This window comes from Zonotrichia leucophrys, chromosome 2 (genome assembly GCF_028769735.1).
Source record: "Zonotrichia leucophrys gambelii isolate GWCS_2022_RI chromosome 2, RI_Zleu_2.0, whole genome shotgun sequence".
In the NCBI taxonomy this organism is placed as follows: Eukaryota; Metazoa; Chordata; class Aves; order Passeriformes; family Passerellidae; genus Zonotrichia; species Zonotrichia leucophrys.
Genome location: NC_088171.1, coordinates 109,510,961 through 109,536,353, shown reverse-complemented (window position 1 = coordinate 109,536,353; position 25,393 = coordinate 109,510,961). Strand labels below are relative to the sequence as shown.

The 25,393-nt window shown below is 37.0% G+C and overlaps 1 protein-coding gene across 1 annotated transcript; it reads right to left on the bottom strand.

Annotated features, from left to right (window-relative positions):
• Positions 1-3,673: 3,673 nt before the first annotated feature.
• LOC135444407 (desmoglein-1-like) lies at positions 3,674-24,708 on the bottom strand. The gene is made up of 16 exons (XM_064706024.1): positions 24,661-24,708; positions 17,997-18,032; positions 17,483-17,611; positions 16,642-16,797; positions 16,361-16,508; positions 15,254-15,417; positions 14,870-15,004; positions 14,113-14,298; positions 13,689-13,948; positions 12,587-12,729; positions 12,220-12,438; positions 10,571-11,089; positions 8,324-8,472; positions 7,767-7,827; positions 6,108-6,316; positions 3,674-4,642 (listed from the first exon to the last, which is right to left on the bottom strand). The coding sequence occupies exons 1-16, from the start codon at positions 24,706-24,708 to the stop codon at positions 3,674-3,676; spliced, it is 3,531 nt and encodes a 1,176-aa protein (XP_064562094.1).
• Between the last annotated feature and the right edge of the window lie 685 nt (positions 24,709-25,393).

Here is a 25,393-nt window from a genome sequence, read left to right as displayed (position 1 = left end):
TTTCTGCTTGGCAACCTGAAATAAAGTATTGTAGTCAATTTGACACATGAAATAATTTTGTTTGGGAATTACCTGACTTTCTAAATCAAAACTTTCTATTTCTTTTTTTTTTTTTCTTTCTTTTTTCTTTTTTTCATGAAAGAAGGAATTTTTTTTTTCTGAAAAAAACCCCATCAGTTTTAAGGAAACTCTATTTCCCACTGATAAATGGAAAAAAAATATTCTGAGCCACTCTATGTAAAACATGATGTTCCAAATGATCATTTATTGTATTTTTTCAGTGCCATTCAGAAATTATTACAAACAAACCTCTAATATTTTTTTTATGAAAACACAAGCCCACAGTAATATTACTTATATTTGAAATAAAATTAAAATTATGCATTTGGTGACTCAGCATCGAGAAGCATTTGAATTATGCAGTTATGTTAATTCAAGCAAAGTGGTAGAATTTTTTAAAATTGTTGCTTAAATTGTGTGGCCTTTTCATATTGCGCATAGTAAGTGCTGCTCACAACAGTTTAAAAGTATTATTTATTACCACAGAATTAGGACAGAGTAAAAAGTATTGAAACTTGAAGTTCAAGTTGAGATAGTGTTCCTAAGATAGAAATCTAATGAGACCCTCAGCTTGTGGTTCTGTTTTCTTCCATGTCAGTATACTTCTCATCATGCCAAGATCTCACTGAGCCTGTTTAAAACTGTAGGATCCTATTCCCAAATAAACATGAGTTAAAAAGAATAAAAAGCCAGCCATACACTTGGTATTGCATGTTGCTGTCTCTAAGTAAGAGCATTTCTTTTGAGTGGTTTAGAGCAGAACTGATATCACCACTGTCTTTCTTCCCTAAAACAATTCCTTCTTCATTATTAAACAATACAATTAAAGGTGAGACAGCAAACAGGATTTTAAATTACAGCTGGAAGAAAAGAAACAAAACTAATGTCTGCTGGCCTGAATTAAACTCTATGCTATTTTTTAAACAATAAAGCCAGAAAAAGAATTTGAAGAGAATTTTTAATGAACCAAGTATTTGTTCACATCTTCACATGCATTTTTTTCTTCCACAAATTGAATCTAAAATATTTGAACCTAAAAGAATCCTCAATTGACTAAGAATACAATTTTTAGGAAGTTTGTAAAAATTACAAAGCAATAGGAGTTAATATTCAGAAGTGCACAGGATAGTGCAATTGTTGTTTGTTGTGAGAAACCAGTATTAAAAGATGCTAGAAATATTTCAAGAAGTTGTATTACATAATAATTAATAATTAAAAAGTTGGTAAAAGATAGTACTAGAAGTAGACAACCACCACAAAACCAAAGTGTCCTTTGAAACAACATTTTTTCTCTATTTATCTATTATTTTTCTATTTCTCTATTTTTTCCTATTCATTCTTCCCCTATTTCAAGACATGCAAGAGACCATAGTTCAGACACATACATCACACAGTATTCCTGTTCAAGGAATTCACCATGTGCTCCTGAAGACTAGTTTCATTACTTTGAACACAATTCAAAAAAGTATTTCTGATTTGCTTAAGATGATTATGGAAATATTTACACTAGACTTAACTTTTTTTTTTACATTACAATATTTTCTTGTGGGGTTTGGCTGTATTACATAGGCTTTTTATGTACCAGATAGCAATATGTATTTTAAATATTTGTTTTTTAATGTAAACAGATAGTTAGCAAAATGAAAGGGAGTTTGTCAGAATTTTCGTGAACTTCAGCAAAAATTCTCAAGATGTAAAAGGATACAGCTTTATATATCAGTACCTATTTTCCTTCTTTAAAGAATGGCTCCAGGAACCATAATTACAGTTGGTACATAACTTATAGGGAAGACTAATCAAGTCAATGCAATTTTAGTGATACTTAAGATAATCAACACTGCAGAGAGAAGCAAAACCAGCAATATGTCAGATTTTACGGGGAGAGCATCTAGCATACTCAGTTGCTGTAGAAAAGAACCTGAAGGTATGGAAGGGACTTTTCCTGGAGGTAGCCTTAGATTTGGTCATGACTCCTTGGGATTACTGATGTTGACAGTGGCATTGACTCAGGGGGCACTGCAGGCTGTTGTTGACAGCAGATCTAGTTGTATTTCCAAAAACATCTTTTAAGAAACCTTTTCTTGGTATCAGACTCAGAAACTGGTTATCCATTCCTTCTGAGGTAAGTTAGTCTAGACACACAATTGAGTTTCTTTTCCATTTTATAGAGTGGTAGGTTCACAGACAACTCTTTAAACTTTTCACTTACTTATCTGTCAAAGCCAAAGAAGCAAAATTTTCAGGAAAACTACTGATTTGGTGGTCTAGCAAAAAAAGCTAGTCTCTCCCTATAACTTTATTTACACTGAAGCAATGTTGGGTGTGCTATGGTTACTATACATATGATACAGAAATAAAATGAGATAAAAGATATATTTCAGTATTTTGGTCCTTCAGATCATATTCTAAGACATGTTAAGGTATTATTAGAATAACAGAGTCCAGCAGAGCTGTTTTTGTGGGAAAATAAAAGCCAGATTTAATTAAGTTTATAAACTCATAAAGACTTTTTCAATTAATACATTCAAATAAACTTTCAAAATATCAATGCAAAATACATTGACATATGAAATAAAATTCTCCACATTGCTTATTAGCAAATTTATATTGCTTCCAAGTGTTTTTTTCTTTTCAGGAAGACTTCAGCTACCAGTGTCAGTGATACAATACTTGCTTTTGCCTCCTTACATCACAAAGCTTCCAAGATTTTCTTTTCTTATTAGTATGTGAGACAAGAACTGGCACAGTATATTTAGACCTCTTAATACAACCTGACACTGGCAATTAAAATGGTAGTCATAGTTTGGCACAAAAATATGACTAAGAGTTCCTGATTGTCACTGAAGTCCTTTTAGATTTAAGCAAAGTTGTAATGGCAATGGAGAAAGGATGAAGCCAACATCTTCTTGGGTGACAGTGTCAATGTGGCAGCACCAGCTGTGACGAATCACTCCTTGCCATGACAGGAACAGCATGGCAGGCTGTGTCAGGGTGTTTGTTTACTGAGAACTTCAGAAAGCAATGGAAGTGTGTTATGTTTATATAATTATTATTTATAACTATTGTGGGTGATGGGAGAAATGGTTGAAAGTGCCGTTTTGTAGCGCTTCTTGAATTACATGCAAAGTAAAATGATGCGTTTGAAAGTGCTTATTTAGTCTTGAGTTGACTAATTATTAACTACATTCTTTTCCTCTCTTGTCAGTGAGGGCCTATTAATCCAAATCTCTTATTGTGAGAGATCACTCAGCCGTACACTATTTTAACATGCTTGTGTATGATATTAATTCATGCTGTGTGCATGCAAGGATCCTCTCTCACTGCTCTCCCAGTAATCAGATATCTCTCCAAAAATACTAGTCTCTTTATACCCTTGCAGTGCTAGGTGGAGAGAAAGAAAGAAATTTAAATCTAACTACTATTTTCCCTTCACTGACAAAGTGCATTTGACCTCAAAATGGGGCACCCGTCAGAGATCCTCACACAAGCAGGAATCCCTGAAATTTTAGCGCTATTTCTTAGTTATAAATAATAACAATATTTTTGGTGGGTGGCAGCTAATGAGTGTCGGTGCAAATGGCGATTTCAGCAGGAAGGGGTGCCAGCAGAGGCCTTACTGACTGGAGTACTGCATGGTGCTGTACTTTGTCATTCGTCTCCGGGAGGTGCCTGGAGATGCCGTGCTCATTCCCTGACCAAGATGACATTCGGCACTGAGCATCTGACCTGTGCTGCTCAGGCTCCCCAGATTTGCTCCCATGCTTGTTGCTCCCAGGCTGCTCATCCCAGCCCCTGACACTACTCTCTCTGTGACCATCACGTTGTGGGCATTGGATAACTCTGAGGGAATATTTATTAGACTGCCTGGCATGCCAGAGGCAGGCCTGAACACCCTTTCTGTCACTACCACATTTGACCCATCTACCAAATCAGGAATGCTCAGAGATGCCGGGAGTCGGGAGTTAGGCGCGATTACTCTTTCCGTGACGATAACGTTGGAGCCCTCTGTGAGATCGGGGATATCCAGCATGCCACGCAATTCAGAGGCAGACGCAGGCCCCACAACCCTCTCCGTCACAACGACGTTGGATGCACGCAGAGGGTCAACGCAAACAGAGGGCTGGCTGGAGGTGTATGTCTCGGTCACCATCATGTTGCCATGGAGCAAGGGATCTGGCATGGGCCTCGGTGGCTGTATGGTTGTCCCAGATGTGTAGGTGTTTTCAGTAACAACCGTTGTAGTGCCAGCGGTGGGAGGCATGGGTGCACTTCCGTTGACAATGATGGTGGTGCCCGGTGGCGGGAGGTTTAGATCACTTTCAGGACTGGGGAAGGGAATGTTGACGCCTGGCCAGGGTGGGTTAGCATCAGGGAAAGGTTCGATCTCTTTGCCCAGACAAATCTCTGCTAAGGTCTTAAATTTTGGTCCTAATGTATCCAAGTATGTTTCGTCTGTATCTTCTCCAATAAAGCTGCAGCAACCCACGGAGCCAACGGGAGTACCAACTCCTTCGTGATCATAAATTAATAGGCAGTCATTTGCCGGCCGACCTTCATCTTCATCTGCATACACATATGCTTTCTGTAGTTTGAAAAAACAAAAAAATGAAAAAAAAAAAAAAGAAGAACAGAATAACAGAGTGAATTTTGTCAGGTTTTTAACCATGAATACTCGAACCACAGTAAAGTTTCCCCAACCACAGTAAGTACCACCTGACTTGAAAAATAGGACATCAATAGGGCAGACTATACCATCAACATTTTTTAACCTTGAAATAAGTTTATATAAATAGTGTTTCATTCCTGTGTCTGCTATGCAGACACATAGCATCTCAAATTTTGGTCTGTGTCTCTGTCTATGGGACAAAGGGGACAGGCAAACAGATGCCTTCTTTGGGCAGCAGTATCTGATCAAAATGGTAGGAGGAGGAGTGAAGCAGCGTGGCGAGGGGGCAATGAAAAGACCAGGAAAGAGGAGGATTGGATGGAGGATTGTCCATAGTGGGGGAGACTTGGTGAGTCCAGAGGGGAGTGCATTTTAAGCAAGAAGGAAATTGCCAACTGGGAATGATGTTTTGGATCCTGATGTGGTCATTGCAAAGACATCAGGCAAGAGAATTTAAAGTGAGTGCTAAGTGGGGTTCGAGGAAGCAGAAAAGGATGGAAGGGGAGGCCTGGGAGAAAGAGTCAAAGAGTTTGGGAATTGAGATGGTTCAGGAGGATAGCAGTAGTATGTGGAGGCCTGTGGCAGGCAGACAATTAATACATAGTGCTTCAGGCCAAGGCAGGAAGATTGCAGTCTGGGAGAAATCCATGCTCAGGATGTCAGGACTGCTCTGTTCTCTCCTCCATTAACCTTGTTTAGATTTTGAAATATAGCAATCCTTATATCTTAATTGATATTTTGGTGACATGCAATTATAACATTTATGCTTCACAGTTCATGCATATGAATAAAAATATAGCCCATGAAACCATTAATCATGTAAATTCCACACCATTTTTAAAATCCCATATGTAAAGGTGAATTTAGGTATTGCCAATTGAAAAACTTCATATTTGTGTCACTGGTAATTCACAAGTCTTTTAGGGAGCAGAAATGGCGATAAAAATAAGGAAGAATTGATGTTTAAAGTTCTTTCAGGATTAGAATGACTTCATCAAACAAACTGTACAGGAAATAGGAGGGAACAATTCAAAAAAGTTATTAAATATTTATGCACTGAGAAAGATTGGAAATACATAAATTTGGTGGGTAATTATGAAATAATTTAATTGCTTCCTACCTCAACCCACATTATGTCCATCAATTTTACAAAAAGGCTGCTAAACAATCCACCTACTATGGCAGCAGTTCAAAGACATTACTACTACTAGTGTTGTAACTTTTCCTACCAGTGTGATCAGCTTTGCTTTCACAGCAGTGTTATAGCATGGAAGTTTCAATTTGAGTAGAATTATTTTGGATTTCCACCATGTAACCTGGGAAGGGGAATCTAACAGAAAGCCTGCTCACAGTAGTAACTCAAAGAACAGCATTTAATTACCTCAGAGAAATAGTTGTCTAGGAAGGCCATGTTCACTCCTCCTTCTCGATACTCTTTTATTGTTCCTCCAATTGACCCTTTTGCTTCTCCTGTTCCAGAAATTCCTCCAGCTGTTCCGTAGCCAGTACCAGTGCCATAGCCAACACCTGTAGTTTCTTCAACACCAGAAGCTACTACTCCTCCTCCTCCATATGTGTTATTATATATGTCTGAAAGCAGAAGAAGTTATTGCTCCTGTGCTCTGTGAAACTTTTACACACAATTTGTCCATTATTTTTACAAATGCTATAATGACACTTCTGAGTTTCTAAAGGTATTTTAGACCAGTCTCAGTCACAGGTATATGCACAGGTATGAAACTTTGAAACTGCAGCAACAATTATATACATATTAACAGACACCTAGGTGCTTGATTTCATTCTTGAGGCTAGGGGCTAGGTAACATGTGTGCATGTATTTTAGAAAATCAGTGATTTAGTTTGTTATTGGCTGGACAGATTATTCTGTCTAGTGTATATATATGCTGTCGTGGGGTTTATGTTAGAAAATCAGATAATGTTTATCTATGCAAATGCATAAATGTATATTTATGATCACATTGGCATTAATTTTTTCCCTTACACACTTAGAAAATAAAGAGTTTTATAAATCCTAGAAAATAGAGTTATGTAACTATTTCACATTTTCAAGTAGTGAGATTTTTTAGGGGAGAACAACAATGGATCATAATAACCACCAGTTTATCATTCATAATGGAAATGTCCTTTATAATAAGTTATAAAGTAATACTTACAGGATTTCATCTTGTCTGTATTTTTTTTAGTTCATGATAACAAGGAAAGAGTTTTCTTAATGATCAGCACATATTATAATAAAAGAATTGCATACAGTATTCTTGACTATGGTTATGCTGGGAAACATAGGCTAAATTACATATTTTTTTGATTTTTGTGAAATGAGAAATCTGAGAACATTCTTCTATAATAAATAGTCAGCAGAGAGGTTGTCTTGCAGAGTAACATTTCTTCCTGCCAGAAAGTAGGGAAAATGGACCTGTGCCAGCATCCTTCCTTCCTCTTCTGAAGTAAGGAATGGAGGAGAAGGATAAAGTAATGCTGCACAGCTGGGCTTATTCTTTATGACCATTGAATTCCTGGAGGAACCTTATCTCAGAAGCATGCATTTATTGTGTTATGTATCAGCTTGTCTAGGTTAACACACAAATTGGCAGTAATTAACTAGCTACTTCACATGCTTCCTTATGGGAAGCAGGAAACTGGGGAGAACTGAAGATTTTACCCAAGTTATGAAAGCAAATATCCTTATTCTGGCTAAATATTGATTTCTTCTGGTGTCTTGAAAATGCCCTCCATTCAGTAGGTTTGCTGATAAAGAAAAAATACCCAGGATTTGAAAGCCTTGGCAGTTATTTCAAAATAGCTGTATTTCAAAGTGTAGTTTGCAGAAATTAATCTGTTCAGAAGCTCAAACCCAAGACTTTTTATTCGTACAGGAAATCCTACCAGCATGAGTTTGACTATCTGCAGATATGAGATTGGAAGGGTTGGGTTATACCTGGGAAACCAAAGGACCCCATGAATCTGAAGGCATGAAGTGCTGAAAGGCAGCATAACATAGAAGATTTAAGGATCTGCTTACCAGAAGGTTCACCAAAATCACCTCCTGCACCGGTTGTTGGGGCAAGAATGTGTGAGACATCCTGGAAAACAACATTTTGACTCCTTGAATGATTACCTTGAAATTCCCATATGAAGACCGAGATTTTGTGAATTATGTTAAGAAATTAGCAGTCCAAACTGTTAATGATGGCTAGTCATTACCACCCTCTCCATTAACAATCAAAACAGAACAAAACAAAGAGACTACAAATTTTTTCCCTTGTCAGCACGAACAATGATCAATGAAGATGATTTGTATTCCCTTCTAAACTTGCACTGAAGGAGCTTTCTGGTTGTTATGCTTCATCTGAAGGAACAGTGGCACCAAACTTTTGTGCCAAACTAACTTACCACTGCTTAAAACACATAAACCCCATCAGTGAATGTTAATTAAGAATCACCTTTCATATCTGGCTGAAAATTGTTGACAATGCCAGACTGGTTTTAGATTACACAGTGTTACTATCACTTTCTCTAGAAAAATGCAGCCTTTACTCACAAATTACTTCTGGTTTTAGAAACATGGGATGTACTGACCCTGTCTTCAGGCTGTGCACCTTCTATTCCCCATGGATGAATTGCCCCTTCTGTACATTCAGGTACAGGTTCAAATCCAGTTCCAACTCCACCTGCAGCGCCAGGTCCACAGCCACAACAGTCGCTCATTGACATCAAAATTGGAATCACTAACCAGGAAAAGAACAGGAAACAATTATCTAGCACATCTCTTCCTCACAGGAATAGCTGCTCTCCCCAGAGGGCAGGTGCTCATGAACTTTTGAAAATATGCCTTTAAAATGTTTCTAACCAAGCAGCCTGTAAGTCTGGCTTTCAGAATATTTTGCTGCTTATGGAGATACCTGTATTTGGAAATTCAGAATAATTTGTACCTTTGGTTGTAGCACAGCAGGACAGGGGTGGGGCTGTTACTCTAAATTTATGCTTATACACCTGGGAACAGACTTTGATCTGTCTCAGCTGAACCAATATAAGTTGCATACATATTAAAATGAAACGAACAAAACCAGTGTTGCTATGTATAGCATTCAGTGCTATTCTTTCTGGATATATGAGCATACATTTCTCTCTTCAAGTATTGTAATTGAAAAGAAATACATATTAGTAATAATAGACTTATAAGAATCAGTGGAGAGTCCACCTGACTACAGTAATCATTGGCTAAGGCTCCAGTTGTACATTACATATACATAATGCTTGATTTGAAAAAGCAGTAGGGGCAATCCCCAAGCTCTAGTTTCACCAAACATTTACATAGAGTGAATCAAGTTTCCCAGAGTGCTGTATTATGCTTAGTTGTTTAAAGAACTCAGTGCTGGAAATTGTAGAATGCTTGTAATGGCCAGCATCAAAAACACTGCTTATTTTAGAAAGGTGGTGCAATATTAATTCATAGAATCATAGAATGGCTTGGGTTGGAAGAGATCTTAAATACCATTTAGTTCCAATCCCTCTGCCATGGGTAGGGACACTTTCCACTTACCACATTTCTCAAAGACTCATCCAGCCCAGCCTCGAACCAGGGATGGTGCATCCACAACTGCTCTGGGCAGCACGTGCCTCTGTCTCATCACTCTCACAGTTAAGAATTGCTTCCTAAACCTACCGTCTTTCAGTTTAAATCCATTGCTCCTTGTCCTGTCACAACATGCCCTTTTAAAAAGTCCCTCTCCAGCTCTTTTGCAGAACTCCTTTAGGAACTGCAAGGCTGCCCTAAGTTTCCTTTGGAGACTTCTCTTCTCCAGGCTGAGCAGTTCCAACTCTCTCAGCTCGTCTTCATATGAGAGTTGCTCCAGCCCTCTGATTACTTGAACATCAAAGTGAAATGAAAAGGGGAAAGGACTATACTATGTACAAAGTGCTGCCTCATAGAGCATGACTAAGGACGTATTTACTCCAGACTATGAGGGGAAATTTACAAAGGCAGAAAGACAGTCTGTCTTGTAAGATAAACCATCTGGGGACTACAAATTTCACAGCCTTTTGAAGCTTCAAAATTTTGTGTTTGTTGATTCCTCCTAAACAAAGATCAAAACCCAAACCAAACCCCCTCCTCAAAAAATCAGGGGGGTAAAAACCCCAATTTCCTCAGGTTTGGTAGTCAGTATTTCTGCAATGGGAAATCTTAGATGTTGATTACTTGATGCCCAAGCCAGGAAAGAGGGTTGATCACCTATGATTCTGGTAGTCTGAGAAATAATTGCTTGTATAAATTCTAATTTGAGTCCATGAAGCTCATAATTCTTCATAAACATACTAGGACAAATGAATTAATATCCTGCTTTGATCCTGTTATCATAAATACTACTGTTTTTTTATTAGATGTAATGTTTGGAAGGAGTAGCCAAAAGTTTCAAAATCTGTGACATTGTTCTGCTACTGAAGTCTGGCTTTGAGTTCAAAGGAATCTTGTTCTTTAGATCCTTTCATACCCAACTTGGAACAGATACTTGCCCAATTCTTCCAGTAATGTAATGGAAGAAGAAATTGCAAAATGTAAGTGACAGGACAGCTCTGTCTAAGAATTGGAATAAGAAGGCTTAGAAAGAAAATGCTTAATTTTAAATGGAAAATCTCTGTATAACTTAAAACTTATGGAAATTATTTTAATTTAAAAGACATTTTTTTTCTCTGTCAAGTGGCCAATAGCAGCCAGTGGATTAGCAACCAACTGAAAAAGTAACCTTATTTTAGAAGAATTGAAAAATGCATTTTTTACATGATTTAGAAAAATAATAAAACCAGTTTTCTTAATTTTATACTTACAAACAAATATTAGTCCGCCGAGGAACATCAAGCCAATGGCAGCGCCACTAAGTGTGGTATTTGAATCCAATTGCCTGCCATAATTTTCATTTCCATAACCGCTGTCAGTGTAGGCAGTATATCCTTCATCACCTCCTTCGTAGCCATCAGTATAACCCTGCGACTGTGTGTGGTCCTCATAATCTCCTCCATAATCACCACCACCACCTTGCTGCCCTCCGTCTTCCCGGCCCTCTCCACCAGTGCCGCCGCCACCACCGCCAGTGCCGCCGCCACCACCACCAGTAGTGCCACCACCACCACCACCAGCGCCGCCACCACCACCAGCGCCACCACCACCACCGATGATAATTATTCTTGTGGCCCCACTGGTGCAGTAGTTCCGACTGTCACACTGGCAAGCTTGCACAGGAATTATGTGTGGTCGAGCACAGCGCCGGCCTTGGCTGTCCCTTACAACGACGTAGATCCTATAAAGGTAAAAGTCTATGTTCTGGCCCACTAGTTCCGCAGAGGAGTCTTGGAGGGAAAAAAAAAAAAGGAGAAAAATATTTGGATGAAGGTATTGACCATAAGTGTTGTACAAATCTATACTACTTGTGTATTACATTCATAGAACAGAATGAAAGTATTCCCTTTCTAAGCACCTCAATTACTCATGCATCTACATTATTTACTCAAAGCTGAAACATGAAGTATTCATCTATGCTTGTTTTTTTCGTTGCAAAACCTGACCCAAATCAGTCTAGTTATCACTTCTAAACTAGAGAAATACAAGAGGGGAAAATGAAGTCTTTTATTTCTACTGCTAAATTTTCTGAATTTTATTCGCACAATGTAAAGATAAAAGTTGAAAAGTTTTATGCATTTTTTATTCCTCTCTCAAGGAACTCATCCATGTTTTTCAGAAGGTTTAAAATATTTAAGATTACATATTTGCAACTGTTTAGGACAGGTAGGAGACTGAAGAATACTTGCAATTGTGATACTTGCCATATAATGTAGTCTTCTATGTAAACAGTAAGTTATGCAAATTGTGTCATTTAGTTATGCATGGGATCTGATTAATTCATTATTTTGTTATTTCGTATTGAAGGAAACTGGCAAAGCTTCACTGGGCACTGACTAAAACAATTTTCCTTAAAATACAAGTAGGTGTGACTGGTACAATAAATTTTAAAAGCTATAATCTTAATTCGTCATTTTCACATGCCTCTCATAAAAGTAAAGCTCTGCTAATTATAAACTTTATACTTTAATAAACAAATTTGAGATTTGATATATGCTTAGGATTTTTAGATAACACAGAAATAAAAAAGTGTCAAATTACTCTTTTTGATTTACTTCATTATGTTTAGACCCATAAAGGCTCTTGTCATAGTTATACTGAAAGTACAGTTTTGCTAGTAAATTTTCAGTTTCCTTTAAAATATAATATATGTAATAATTCTGATTTAAATATTATAATATATATATATTTGCATGCATATATTCAAATTTGGAGTAACTTCTTAGATTTGTATTTAACTGAGATTTGAATAGATTCTAATAAATGTTTTATTTGTTAATAAAGAAACATCCCAATTACTTATTTTAGATAAGAGCTTATTGCTATCATTTATTCTGTTATAAAATGCAGGTTAATTTACCATTTATTCGTCTGATAATCCATGTAGTCTGAGGTTCACCATGTATGCTGAATGTGAAGGGGGTAGCATAGACAACACCATCCCTGGGCTTTGCTGAGATAACCACTGATGGGGAATGCATACATACTTTCCTCACTTCAGTATTAATAGTTGGGCAATTGGCATTGATGCCATCTAGTGAAAGCACAACGGTGCCTGTAGCAGTGTATCGAGGAACCCCTGTAAAAAGAAGGTATTTGTGGTCAGGGGGAAATAGTGATACTATAAGCAATGCAGTTAGGGTGGGAAAACTAGAAACAGCAAAAAACATTTAGAGAAATCTGGAACACAAAGAGTTTATTTTGGAAAAATTAATCTCTTTTCTTACCTCTGGTGATAGCCAGAACCTCTGCTTGGTACTGCCCATTGACCAGATAGACAGAATCCCGGCTAATAACTTTGTTCAGTATGATTTCACCAGTGTTTTGATTGATTCTGAACCAGGCAGCTGGATCACGTCCTATGCTATATCTGTGTTTGGTGAAGTAAAAATAAGCAGTGTTACGTTACGAATACATGTATTACATATTTATTTTGTGGATAAAATTTGGCACTTTTCTTTTGGCATTTTTCTTTTAGCTATGCTAGATCCTATTGCATTTCACCCAGTTCAAGCAAAATCCATGAAGACTCCAAAAAAAGGTAGACGAGAAAAGTAATTAGGAATAAAGCAAATGCATAGAAACCCATTTTATTTTGAAAGTGGCATCACAGTCCAAAAGTAAAACTTTTCTGGATCCTGTAAACCTTTACTAGAATCCTTGTTTATAGCAATGGTTGAATCCACAGTTCTTCCTATAACATTCGAATGTTGTATTTGCTGACACATTTCTGTGTTTTAGGAATTTTTTTCAACTATTTGTAAATAGGCTGTATTTATTTCTACATGGACTGTAAAGCAAATTATAGTCTCAGTTATTATTGCTAATTTCAAGAGAAACAGGTGCAAATTTTTTTTTTTTACTAGAGAATTAGCTAGTAGGGGCTTATTCTATTCTGATTGGAAAATATTGACTGTTATTGGGATTTTCTGCCAGCTTTCTTGAGATGCTAACAAATTCCCTCCTTGTAGCAAATGTTTCAAGAAAAAGCATTCTTAGGCTGAGAAAAAAAAAAAAAACAAAAACAAAAACAACAAACCCTCTTCTAGTCTATTTAAGTTACAGCCTGTTAGAAAAGTGATCTTTTCTTTGTCTTGTGCATAAGGTTAAGAAAAGTTGCCAGGAAAGAAAAGGACAAAAATGGGCTATATACTATTCCATAATAACACAGAATGTATGATACTATGTAAGTACTATTCTATTGCCATTTTTCTATTGCTAATCAATAATCACTGTTTTTTAAAGCATCCTTTAAAATATGTATTCCTCATCCCATTGAAATCTCAAAAGAATTGTTCCACCCAGGGAGTTAAGCAGAGCAGAGCTTACACAACATTTGATGCAATGGTTCTAGTGTCCTCATCCATGGCTGTGTACGTTCCTACAACATAATTCACTCTTGCGCTTTGTGGCAGGGAAAACACAACTGAAGATGGATGAAATCTTGGTGGTTCAATCAAATTTTTTACTTCTACTGTGAGGGGTGTCCCAAATATCTGGTACTCATGTGCAACAGAGTGGTGGAATGCAGCTACATTCCTGACACCGATCATCAGTGCGTGAGTTCGGATATGTTCAAAGTCCAGCTCCTAAAAGGTAAACCACAGAGAACTAGATGATACATAAAAGCTCCTTTAATATTTAAAAAATATTTTTTATTTTAAATGGTTGAGTGACAGTGTTTTTACTGCCTGTTTATTTCTGCTCACAATTAATTAAAATTTTAAGTCAAGAGCTGAATATTTATCCATACCTTAATTACTCTAAGGATTCCTTGATTTGTAGCTCGATCTGTAACAATTTCAAAACAGTTATCTTCATTACCGGATATAAAGAAAAACTCTGCTAACCAATTGTCTGTAAACTCTTCATCAGCATCCAGAGCTTGTATTCGTAGCAGTTCTGAACTGAGTGAATTTTCTGAAATACTTGCTGAAAACTGAAATGACAGACAAATACCTATTAGCAAACATATATATGTTTGGAAAACAGGAAAACACAGATGTCTGCAGAGATTCTTTTGAAAGATGTTCTGAGCAGTGAATAAATTTTTTATGTAAAAACAATGTGTTCTGGGAAAATTGTGATTATGATTACAGATTTGAAAATCTCCAAGTGTCACCTCCAAGGTTTGCAGAGGTATCTTAGAAGAAAAGGATTTGTGCTTTCTATAAGAAATGGTATTCCAAGGGTTGGGTTATTCTACATAATCTCATATTGCAGGGATCTGGGCACCTGTATGACAGGATTTCTCTGAATACAAAGAAGTCAGTCCTGACAGTGTCAGGATTTACATCTCTGAATACAAAAATGATCTGTGTGTATGTTACCAGAATTGTTGCACAAGCGACAGACTGTATTTTGAGCACTCTTCAAGGGAACAACTCTGTCAATCCCATGGAGCATGTAAATGTGAAAGTTCTCTATGGGTTAGTAAGGGCTCTGTTACCAATGGGCCTTTTAAATGGGGTTTTAAAACAGTATTGCTGCCTTTGTTATTGGAAACTTACGGAGCTTTGAGCAAGAGTTGGAAAGTTGTCATTAACATCAATGACTTTCACATTACAGCTACAAAGGGATGATATTCCATCTGCAGCGCCGTCCCGGTCTGATGCCTTCACAACCAGAGTGTAGCTACTATGTTGCTGTCACAAAAAGAGAAATGAGTATGTTAGAAGACCATCTGTACATCTTATAAATAACTCATGCTTGCTACTATTTCCTAATACAGGAATTCTGCTTAGACATTTTATTGCGACACATCAAAACCGTGCATTTCTCCATTACTATTGGAAAAAAACAAAACTATTCTCTCTCTTCTATATTTTTCTCGCTCTCAGAGCACATATTCACTACAGCATAATTTTATTTAGCTTTGAAAGGGGAAATGTTACCTCTCTGTCAAGATAATTTGCAAGATGGAGTTCTCCTGTGTATTTATTCATAATGAACATGGGTGGACCAGAAGGTTCCTGACTCTCTATTTTGAAGGCAATTTTAGAATTCAAATGGTTAGGTTCATCTGCATCTGTTGCAATGATTTTCATCACCAGTGTGTCTAAAAATAAATTAAAAAAATAGTAATTAAATACCCACAAAACAAACAATCAAACAAAAAAAAACCCAAAAAACCCCAAGAAAATCTCTTGAGTTTCTGCAAACAACTGATCAAGACAATGCTAAAACAGTGTATGAAAATGATAGAAGGCTATCTATTCCTTGACATTTACAGAGAAAACCAAAACTTTAGGTTTGTAGTACTGACTCTGACAATGACTTCAAATGAATTAAAAATCAAAGTCACAAAAAATAATGCAGGTTTTCACGGAACTTCTTTAAAGAAGTTAAATTCCCTATCACCATAGGGAATATGCAAATACATCAAGTACCGAGCTTGCAGACATTACTATAAGAAATCACAGCTTTAAATGAGAATTTCTAGAAAGAAGAAAATGAGTGTTAGGCACCATTGCCTCAGTGCTATTTGCATGTCTAATGTTGATTACTGCACTTTTGGTAAAAAGAACGATTTTAATGGTTTAAGTACAGAATTACTTAGTATTGTTCTGCTGCAATTGCAAATACCCAGGCTACAACTACAAGTATTTGAAAGAGAAAAATGGGGAAAAATGTATTTTACATACCCTCCAAGGAAATAAGTGTAATGATATTTTTATTCTAATGAGAAGGAATGAAATTATTTCTTTTACATTTTCACATCTGAAAGCATTTGCATGATGGTATGGTTAGAAACTGGAACATTCAGCACTCGTGTGTGGGAGGAAAGGGAGAAGGAAGCATTGCTGTTTAATTTACAGCAATTAGCCCAGGCCCTGGCTCAAATAGCACTTGGAGAAGCATCTGCAGCTCCCTCCTCTGCAGTGGCCCTGACCATTTTATGTCATTGCCTAAGAAAAGCAGAAAGAGCTCCCCAGGTTTATATTAACTGTATTCTGTAAGCTTCACTAGCAGTACTCAGAAGGCATAGCAGAGGTACTCACTGTCCATGCTGCTTTCTTCAACAGATCCTGTAAATACAGTTTGTGCAAATACAGGAGGATTATCATTTATATCCAGGACTCTGACTCGAAGTTCAAGAGGTGGTTCCAAATCTATACCGGTCACTGAGTGTTTAGCAAAGCAACGTATCTAAATAAAGAGATTTACTTGTTTTAAAACCAAAAGTTAACTAAGCAAAGTAGCAACCTGAAACAAGCAAACTTGTTGTCAGCCCCACCCTGGATCTATCATTATAAAAGTCAAGAAAAAGGGGAGTACTTACAACAAATACTGGTGTTATTTCCCTATCCACTATTGATGTTATATTAATTTCTCCTGTTCTTGGGTTAACAACAAATATTCCATAGGGTGCACGATCAATTCCAACTCCAGAGATGCTGTATGTGATTGGATTGTCTTCTTCACAATCAGACCGGATCTACAGCAACAGATAATATAATAATAATAATAATAATAATAATAATTTATGCCAGTTTTCCGAGGACACCTACAGTGTTTTTTCTTCTATTCCTAGTTCCTGTAAAAAATTCTATATAACTTCAGTTTCTCAACTACTTATTACAAGGTTCAGTTGACAGAATCAATGGAAGGCTCCTCTACAAAATGTCAACCTAGATATCCGAGTCCCCTTAAGGGATGAGTGGGCCTTTTATTTCTCCTATGTCTGTCAGGGAAATGGAGAGATATTCCAAGAGTATCACACTGTGGCTGGAACTCAGTAAGGGCATGATCACAGTGAGACCAGGAAAATATTTCTTTTTCTCTGTTTCCCACAGGTTATGTATAGTCTTTGAATTTCTGCTCAGGGGTTTCCCAAGTATAGAGAGAGAGAGAGAAGAAAAATGTCACTGGTTGGAGCTGCCTGGGAAGCCGACTCATGGCAATGTTCTAGGAAGCCTCTGGTTACTCCTCAGCAGCCACATGGATTCTTCTTATAAGACTGTGTCAGCAGAGCTGGGAATGTTGCATCATCTTTCTTTTATTCTATATTCCGTGCTTTTACTACTCTAAGCACACGTATTTTTAAATCTCTCTGCTTTTATCAGCCTGTCTTTGGCAAAACTTCCTTGTCAGTGAATACTTGTGTTTTTCTTTCTACTTACTTTGGCAATTGGATTCCTCTTAGAGTTGTCTTCTCCTTCTCTACAAGCTGCAGCAAATTTGATCCATTCACGTTTTTGTCTTCTAAAGGTTTTCCATCTTGCCATTCCATTTTCATCCCATTCTTTTACCTTTGACAGAGAGTTCCAGTATCATGTGACCTCAGTCCATTTTAAACAAATATAGACAATTATAATTTCCAACAAAAAGAAGAAAAAAGGTTTTTGTAGACCATGTGCTTTTTTACCATGTGCTTTTTTACATGTCTGTGAGTCCCAAACTCTATGACTGTACATGTTTATTTTAAAATTACTCATTTGTTTGAGATACTCATTTAGATTTAGATGAATTTCTCTTGAGAGTGTTAGCAGGTTATTACCTGCAGCTGTTTAATATTTAAATATGTTTTCAATCTTCAGGTTCAGAAGTGTCTTAGTTGAGTATTTTCCAAGTGAATTTTTCATTTGTTACATTTTGTTTAATCAGAAAAATAGTTTCTAAATAAATAAATATTACCTCTACATGAAATCCTGTGCTGAAATCCAAGAGTACCTGCAAGAACAATAAAAAAATTGGCATGTAAAAATCAAGGCAAAATGCAGCAAGCAAAACCGATCTGCAAGACATTGCTATACTGCAGGCCTATTGCAATAGCTTACCTAGCTGCAAGATTTCCATAAATGAGTTTGTGAAATTCAATTTTTTCTATATCCAGCACATAAATTCCTTGAGAGATAAAACCTTCAAAATCCATTCTGTCTTTGAACACAGAACTTTGAGCTTGAATGGATATGCCAGAGCAATTTTCAAACTATACCTTAATCAAAAGAAAGCTTTCGCACAGATTTTAACACCTCGACTGAAGAGAGAAGTGTTTGCAAATGTTTTTAGCAAACACTCTAGGAAACCAGGAAAGTATTTATCCTAAATAATTCATTATTTTTTTTCAATTTCTTTCCTATTTAGAAAGTTGACAATAACCCTGGAGTACTTAATTATGTAATTTAACAAAAAAGAATGAAAATGGGTTTTTTGGAACTTCCCAGTGAGATTGAAGTGATTCAATGTAAGATGGAAACCCACCTGAAGTTTTCAGGCAAATTTCCCTGCAGTGCAGTTGATATTGATTTAAGACTCAACTATGTAACTAATCTTGAGTAAATAAAGATAACAGGATCAGATGCAGTACGCAATTACTTTAAAACTAAAATTCAAATGAGAGTAGCCTCAATTTCTTGATTAGCACAATTTAAAAGACAGCACAATTTAATTAACTCTATTCCAAAATAGGGTGTGTAAATGAAGTTCACTTTCTTCAGAGCATTTCTTTCAGGTTTAGGATCTGCTTTGGCTCTCTTCAGACAATAAAGGGTGAAGATTGTGGGATTTTCAGAACTGGATTCTTGTTTCATTCATCATTGGAAGATACAAAATATCCAGGTGACTCAAAAATTTTTGCAGTGTTTCTCTTTTCTCAACAAATGTTAACAGCCGCAGTTATGAGTATTTCACTTCCTTATAATTTCCCATAGCTTTTTGGTTTGTTTTGGTTTCTTTGTTTTTTTGTCTGATATGGGGTTTTATGTCAGCTATACTTGGATAAAATCTGGCATCTTTTATCCTTACATCATGGGACTTTCCTCACTTCAAATTTATTGCATTGTACTGGCAAGACTGGAACATGGACACAAAATTTTTTCCACTTACTTCATGTTAAGACAACTTCTTACATGCAACAGATTAATGAACAGCAGCTTCACCCTCCTTCCTCTCTCTCTCTCTCTTCCCCATTTAACCTGTATGCTGCAAGAATTTGCCATCTGTCATTTACAAAACAGTGTTTCCAATGATTTGGTTTTACCCAAAACATACCTTGAGACCTTGGCCTATAATGGATGCCTTAATCTGCTTCTCAATGGAGGAGTTTAGACTGGATCTGCCCATTTGATGTGCATATGTAGCTTGAAATTTTTTTGACTATTCACAGAGTAAGGATTTTTTCCTTGTTTGAGCCAGCTATTGACATAAATGGTTAAGAAAAGTACTCTGCAGGAGAATTACTACAATATGTTCATGTTGTGTTAAAAGTACCAATAAATCTTTTAACTTTTGTTGGGTTTGTGGCTGTTTAAATTTTCAGCTTCAGAGTAGGGTTCAAATTCATATGCAGCTGTTCTGTTCCTCATCTCAGAGAAGGGACAATATCAGACTTCCTGTGAATGGCAGGGTTTGTTTGCCCCAGTGGGAGCTCAGTCCTGTTCTTTTATAATCCCCCTTGGAGTCCAGGGGAACATGGAAGAATCAAAGGGGAAGACTACACCCTCACGAGAGAACCTGAGTGATGAGGTCCACCAGAAATAACACTAATTGAACGTCTCTTATCAGTCTAACCCACCTCATTTGGTGAGCACAATGAAATCCTCTCCACCCTTAGGCTGAAATCCCTTCTGGCATGCAAACAATTGTCTTGACCCGGCAAAGTATGGGTATGCACCTCCCAGTGCCGTGTTAGTGAATCTTGTCTGCTGTCTGCATCATGTGGCCTATCCTTACTTAACAGCGAGACTAATGCCTCACACCCAGCCACATCACTCTCATATTCTGAAAAACTATTCTGAGTTTTTCTGAAATAAGAATTATACCTGTAAAGAATTCTATTACTTAAAGACATGAGCATTCATGTATCTCTTGATTCCAGCCTATAGGGAGTTCTGTTTTCAAGCAGTGAAAATTTTATATTTCGCATTGGAGTCTTATCCTTTGTTTTTGAGCACCAGTAATGGGAACATCAGGAATTTGTTAGTTGGTGATTCTGGGGATTATAAATTTAGGCCCTGTGTTTTCACAGTTGAGCAGTGATAGTGAAGGAAAACCCCATTTTGCTACTTGTTGGTAATGGAAGGTCTTGAATTCAGAGTCCTTAGTATAGTTCATGTTATTATTTGAAAGGGCTGATCCGATGAACTCTGATGGTGTCTCTGTTTGGTATGTGTCTCAGTTATAGCTGTGGTATAGGAAGGAGGGCAGGCAGACATCAGACATAAATGTCTAGTTCACCAGATAAATCCGAACAATTTTGAAATTACATTTATCCTACTGGATTCAGGGATAGAGACTCCTCCCCCTCCCCAGCTAATGCCTTCTGGTTCTCCGCTGTCACCAGCAGTTAGATGTCTTCCCCTAACCCAGTTGTCTATTTCTAATATTTATCTGAGATGCAAACCTTTTTTTTTCCTAGTGCTATTTCCAGCAGATAAATTCTGTCTCCTAGCAGCTAAGCCCTGCAAATTTTAGGTAGTTAAAAAAAAAAAATCCCTTCTAAACTCATATCGAAGTACAGTACTTTCCAAAGACACAGGGATAAACAATAATTAAAGCAATAGGAGCCACTGGAATGTGTGGGATGCATGCTGAGGACCTTGGGGTAGGCAAGCTGGTCAGAATGATGCCAAGATTTGCTGTCCTGTTAGTCTCAGAGAGATTGTGAAAAAAAGGAAGCTGCAGAGAATCTAGACGCTGGTTGCACAAGCTGTTTCTGTTATGGGTTGGGAGATGGGCAGGCTGGAAACAACCTTGGTTTCTGTCATTTGCACAGTATTCTGTCTGAAAGCTTTTATTTTATTGTAATGATACCTAGACCTTGTGTCCAAAATGACAACTTAGAGTCACACTAGACTTATTCTGGATTTATTCTGATGTAACTGGGGACAGAATTAGGCCCATAGGATGTCTACTGTTCTTTGCACCCTCAAAGCAATTTACAAACAAGAATTAACTAATCATTAATTGAGTGCCAAGCAATATCATACGTAATTACGGAATCCTCCCTTCTCCACCTACTCAAATCTCAATGACTGAACATGCCTTTAACATCTTCCCAGCATTATTCATATGGGATCTGCTTCTCTCTCTTTGAAGTCAACAGTGGCATTGTTGTTGGCCTGGATGGGAGGAGTGCTGAGAGCTCACACGTATTGTGTTAGTCATCAGGCTGCAGTGGTAGCTCTGGTACTGTCAGCGTTTTGGGACTTTTACATCTTTCTTACTCATCCAAAGCCCTGACTAGAAAAGGGTTGCAATAATGAGCCCTTCCCCTTTATTCATTCTGCATCTCTTTTCAAAAATGATAAATCAGTGCCTATGAAATAATAAGAAGCAGAGTTCAAATATAACACAAACCCTCATATTTTAAAAATATGCCATTTTATCACTTTTTAAACATTGAAACATGATTTTCTTTTTCTATACTTCACTTTTTCATATGTCACTTATGAATGTACTTCATCCAATTTAAGAGGAAAGATTTTCTGGATTATTTTTCTGACATGTTGTTTTCTAATTCAGAGGAGGTCAGGTGTTTCCTATCTTAGCAATACTTTGAGTTGCACCCAGGATGGATAATCCATTACTCTTTCAACAGTTGTGACAGGAATAATTCAGGAATTATGACAATGCTCGCGTTAGACTGAAGAATTTACTTCAAAGTTTTATTTATTTTAAAATAAGTTTACTGAAAGAACTGACAACTTCAGGAAAGTTTCCACTGAGATTATTTCTGTTCTGCTACTGTATCTTCTATTGTATGCAGATACAATACATTTCCATAGAATAACTGAGCTTAACCATTAGAAAAATGAACAGAAAATTAATTTCAATATAGGGTGTATGCCATTATCATTAAAATTTGAGTTTTTCAAATTAGTCATGCTAAGTGCCCTCAATAAATCTCCTCAATAAAACCTGAATTCTGATATGACAGAGTGTTCTGGCTGCAAATGCATGTTTGCTTAATGGCCATTTTACTTAGGAATGTAAAACTGCAGGCTTAAGTATCTAATCTTAGGTGATAGTTCCTGGATGTGGAATTGCTTTAGTTTATATTTCTACAACAGAATTATTTGGCAGAAGAACCTGCAGGTTCCTGATTCAATTCTGGCAGATGTTTCACATGAATATACAAAAAGAGGATGTAGCTCCTGACAATTTTTACGTTATTTTTACGCAATCAAGTTACGAGTAGGATGTGTAACCATAGTCTTATGACTGGGGGGGAAAAAATAAGCCTAGATAACATATGGGAAAATGTATCCAGACAAAAGTGCATAAGAGATGTGGTAAATTTAAAATTATTGGCTGTCACATGATAGCTGGCAGGAGAAGAGTCATACCTGATCAAACAGGTTATTTCCATAAAACGTGTCTGTGCTAGTATCACAAACAGAACTCCCTTACTCATGAGAATAATGTCTTTGAAGTCACATGAGCAAAGGTTGCAGAATCAGTCCCACCAATGGTGAAATCCATAGAGAAAATTATTTGTTTCAGGGCTGGTAAGTTTCCTTTGTTTTTTTTTGAAAATGCAGTAGTTTACTAAAATATGTATAACTCCACGTTAATTTTATTTGATGCAACTTATTAACAATATACTAACCAGACACACCATTCAGACAGGTGATTTTCATGAAAGATTAGTTAAGCTGAAAGCCAAAATTTTTTCTCAGAATACACTAAAACTGGATAAGTAAATGTATAATTTGACCTCAACAGTTTTTCTGCCACCTTTCTTTAAAGAGTTGAGAGATGCTATTAAGCCATACAGGCCATCATGAACATTGCTGGGCAGAAGAACACATAACAAGAACAAGGGTTTCCTCTGGGTAGTAAAAGTTTGAATATTTGATAGTCATCATACACAATGGCATTTTCCAAAATCACTCTTTTTTTCTGAACCAGCACCTACCCTCCATCACTCACAATTGTAACAACAATATACTGATAGAATGAAAATGGCTCCAGAGCTGTTGGGAGAAGTAAAGCAGCAAAATGCTTTTGAATGGACAGGTCTTAGACATAAAACAGTCAAGCATTTTGAACTTCAACACACTGGGAGTGTGCATCACCAGGTAACTGAGTGAAATGAATAGTCACTTGTGTTTCATGAAAATCCAGAAGTGTTAGTGTGATGTGCAGCAGGCTGCTCTCAGACACCTCTCTGCTGCCTTGAACAAGCTGAAACTTATCCGAACCATAACTTGCTTTTGCCAACTTTTCCCCTTGTTTGCTTGGCAGCTGCTCTGTGTTAATTAGTTCTACTTTGCTGATTGCAGAGCTGTCACCTAAAATTAATAGATTGTATTTTCATAATAGTTTTAGGATTTCTTAACCTATAACACAAACTTTTTCTCTGACTACAGCATTTCTAGTGAAGTCAGTAATGAGAAGTTAACAAACACTTACACATACTAATACACAGAGTAAAATGTAAAATTTCATGAAAACCACAGGACATAACAATAGCAGAAATCCTGCTCTTCTCAATCTTCAGGGCCTTAAATCTCTACCAAATTTCAAGGGGGCAGCGCAGATGAGTAAAATTAATACACACAAAAATCAGATTGCAAGAGCAGTAGGGCACCCATAGCCCTTTTAAGTCCCTTCTGGGTAATTTCCATGCCTTGATGAACACATTGAACAACTATGCCACTTGACCATAGCCACAACTTTCCTTTTACAGTGAGAAAAACAAACCCAAGGAGCAACACTTTCATCATGCCTTCACTTGCTCGGCACATGGCGGCTCAGACACTAGGGCACAACAACACCGGAATCCTTTGCAATGTGAAATAATAGGCCAAGTTTTGATTTTTACTTAACTGAGATCACTAAATTTTGTCATTTTTTTATCTGTTGAAAATAGCTGTAGGATTTGGTCAACTCTGAAACTATCTTGCTGATCGTTTTAGGAAAATGACATTTTAAATTTTTAGAAAAAGGTATTTCCTCAACTAGGAAAAAGTAAGGACATAGAACCAAATGATATCCAACCATTAAAATGTTTATAATTATAGCATTTTATTAATAACTGTGACCTTTAAATAGCAGCCACAGAAAACATTTGCCTGAAACATCATGCAGTAAACATAGAAAGTCACATCTTGAACATCAACAGATCGCCAAAAGTCTAAAAAGAAACATTTGTCAGTATTTAATGAAATGCTAATTTGATTTTATAGAATGTTCAGAAGTGCTGTTTAAAAGGAGCAGAGCTTTGGTTTTTATGGTAAATTTCACAAGATATTTTTGGGGAATAGTTTATATTGTAAAACGCAGTGGTCTGCTGAGGAAGATGAAACTGGCATAGTCACAGCATTTACAAATATTGTTTTAAAATCCGACTTACCAACAAAAGGAACAGAAAAGCAGCCGTTCGGTGAGGGAGCCAATCCATGGCATCTGACTTCTCAGAAACAAGTCCAACAGAGTTATGGTTACCAGCCTGTTCCTGTTCCCCTCCCCCCCCAGCTCTGGTGACTATTTAAAACGACACTCTGTGCATGTCCTTATACTCAGCCCTTCAAGGTGTCTCTGCCTCCCTCTGAGGGAAGAACTGAAGATGCTGTATAACAGAGTGTCTTTCCCCACCCCAAAATCCTGGGCTGGTCTCACCTGAAATGCTTGACAACATCATTATTGCTTGCAGGTAAAAGCTAAGAGACACACCTTAATTCTTATTGCACTGAAACCCTTTGTTGGATACAAAAGGTACGTTTTAAAAACAGAGGCAAGCTTTGCTGAGAAGATACCGGGTGATTTATAAATTACTCACAACATAAGGAATCATTAAAATGGTAACTTATCTTTGCTTCGGATGCAACTTCCAGTTTTCTCTCTGCACCCTTTATAATAGAAGAACTAAATGAATATTACGATAAAGAATACGGAATTAAAAAAATTGTTTATTTAAATTAGCAGTTCATTTGTTTACTTCCAGGCACAAAGGAGTGAGTTCCATGCACACTGTTCACAGAATGAAGAACTCAGAGCAGAATGGGGCTGCCACTAAAGAGGTATCATATTAATTTTGGGGGAAAAAATAGTGCTTTATTCATGAGACTGCAAGAATATCTGAAGCA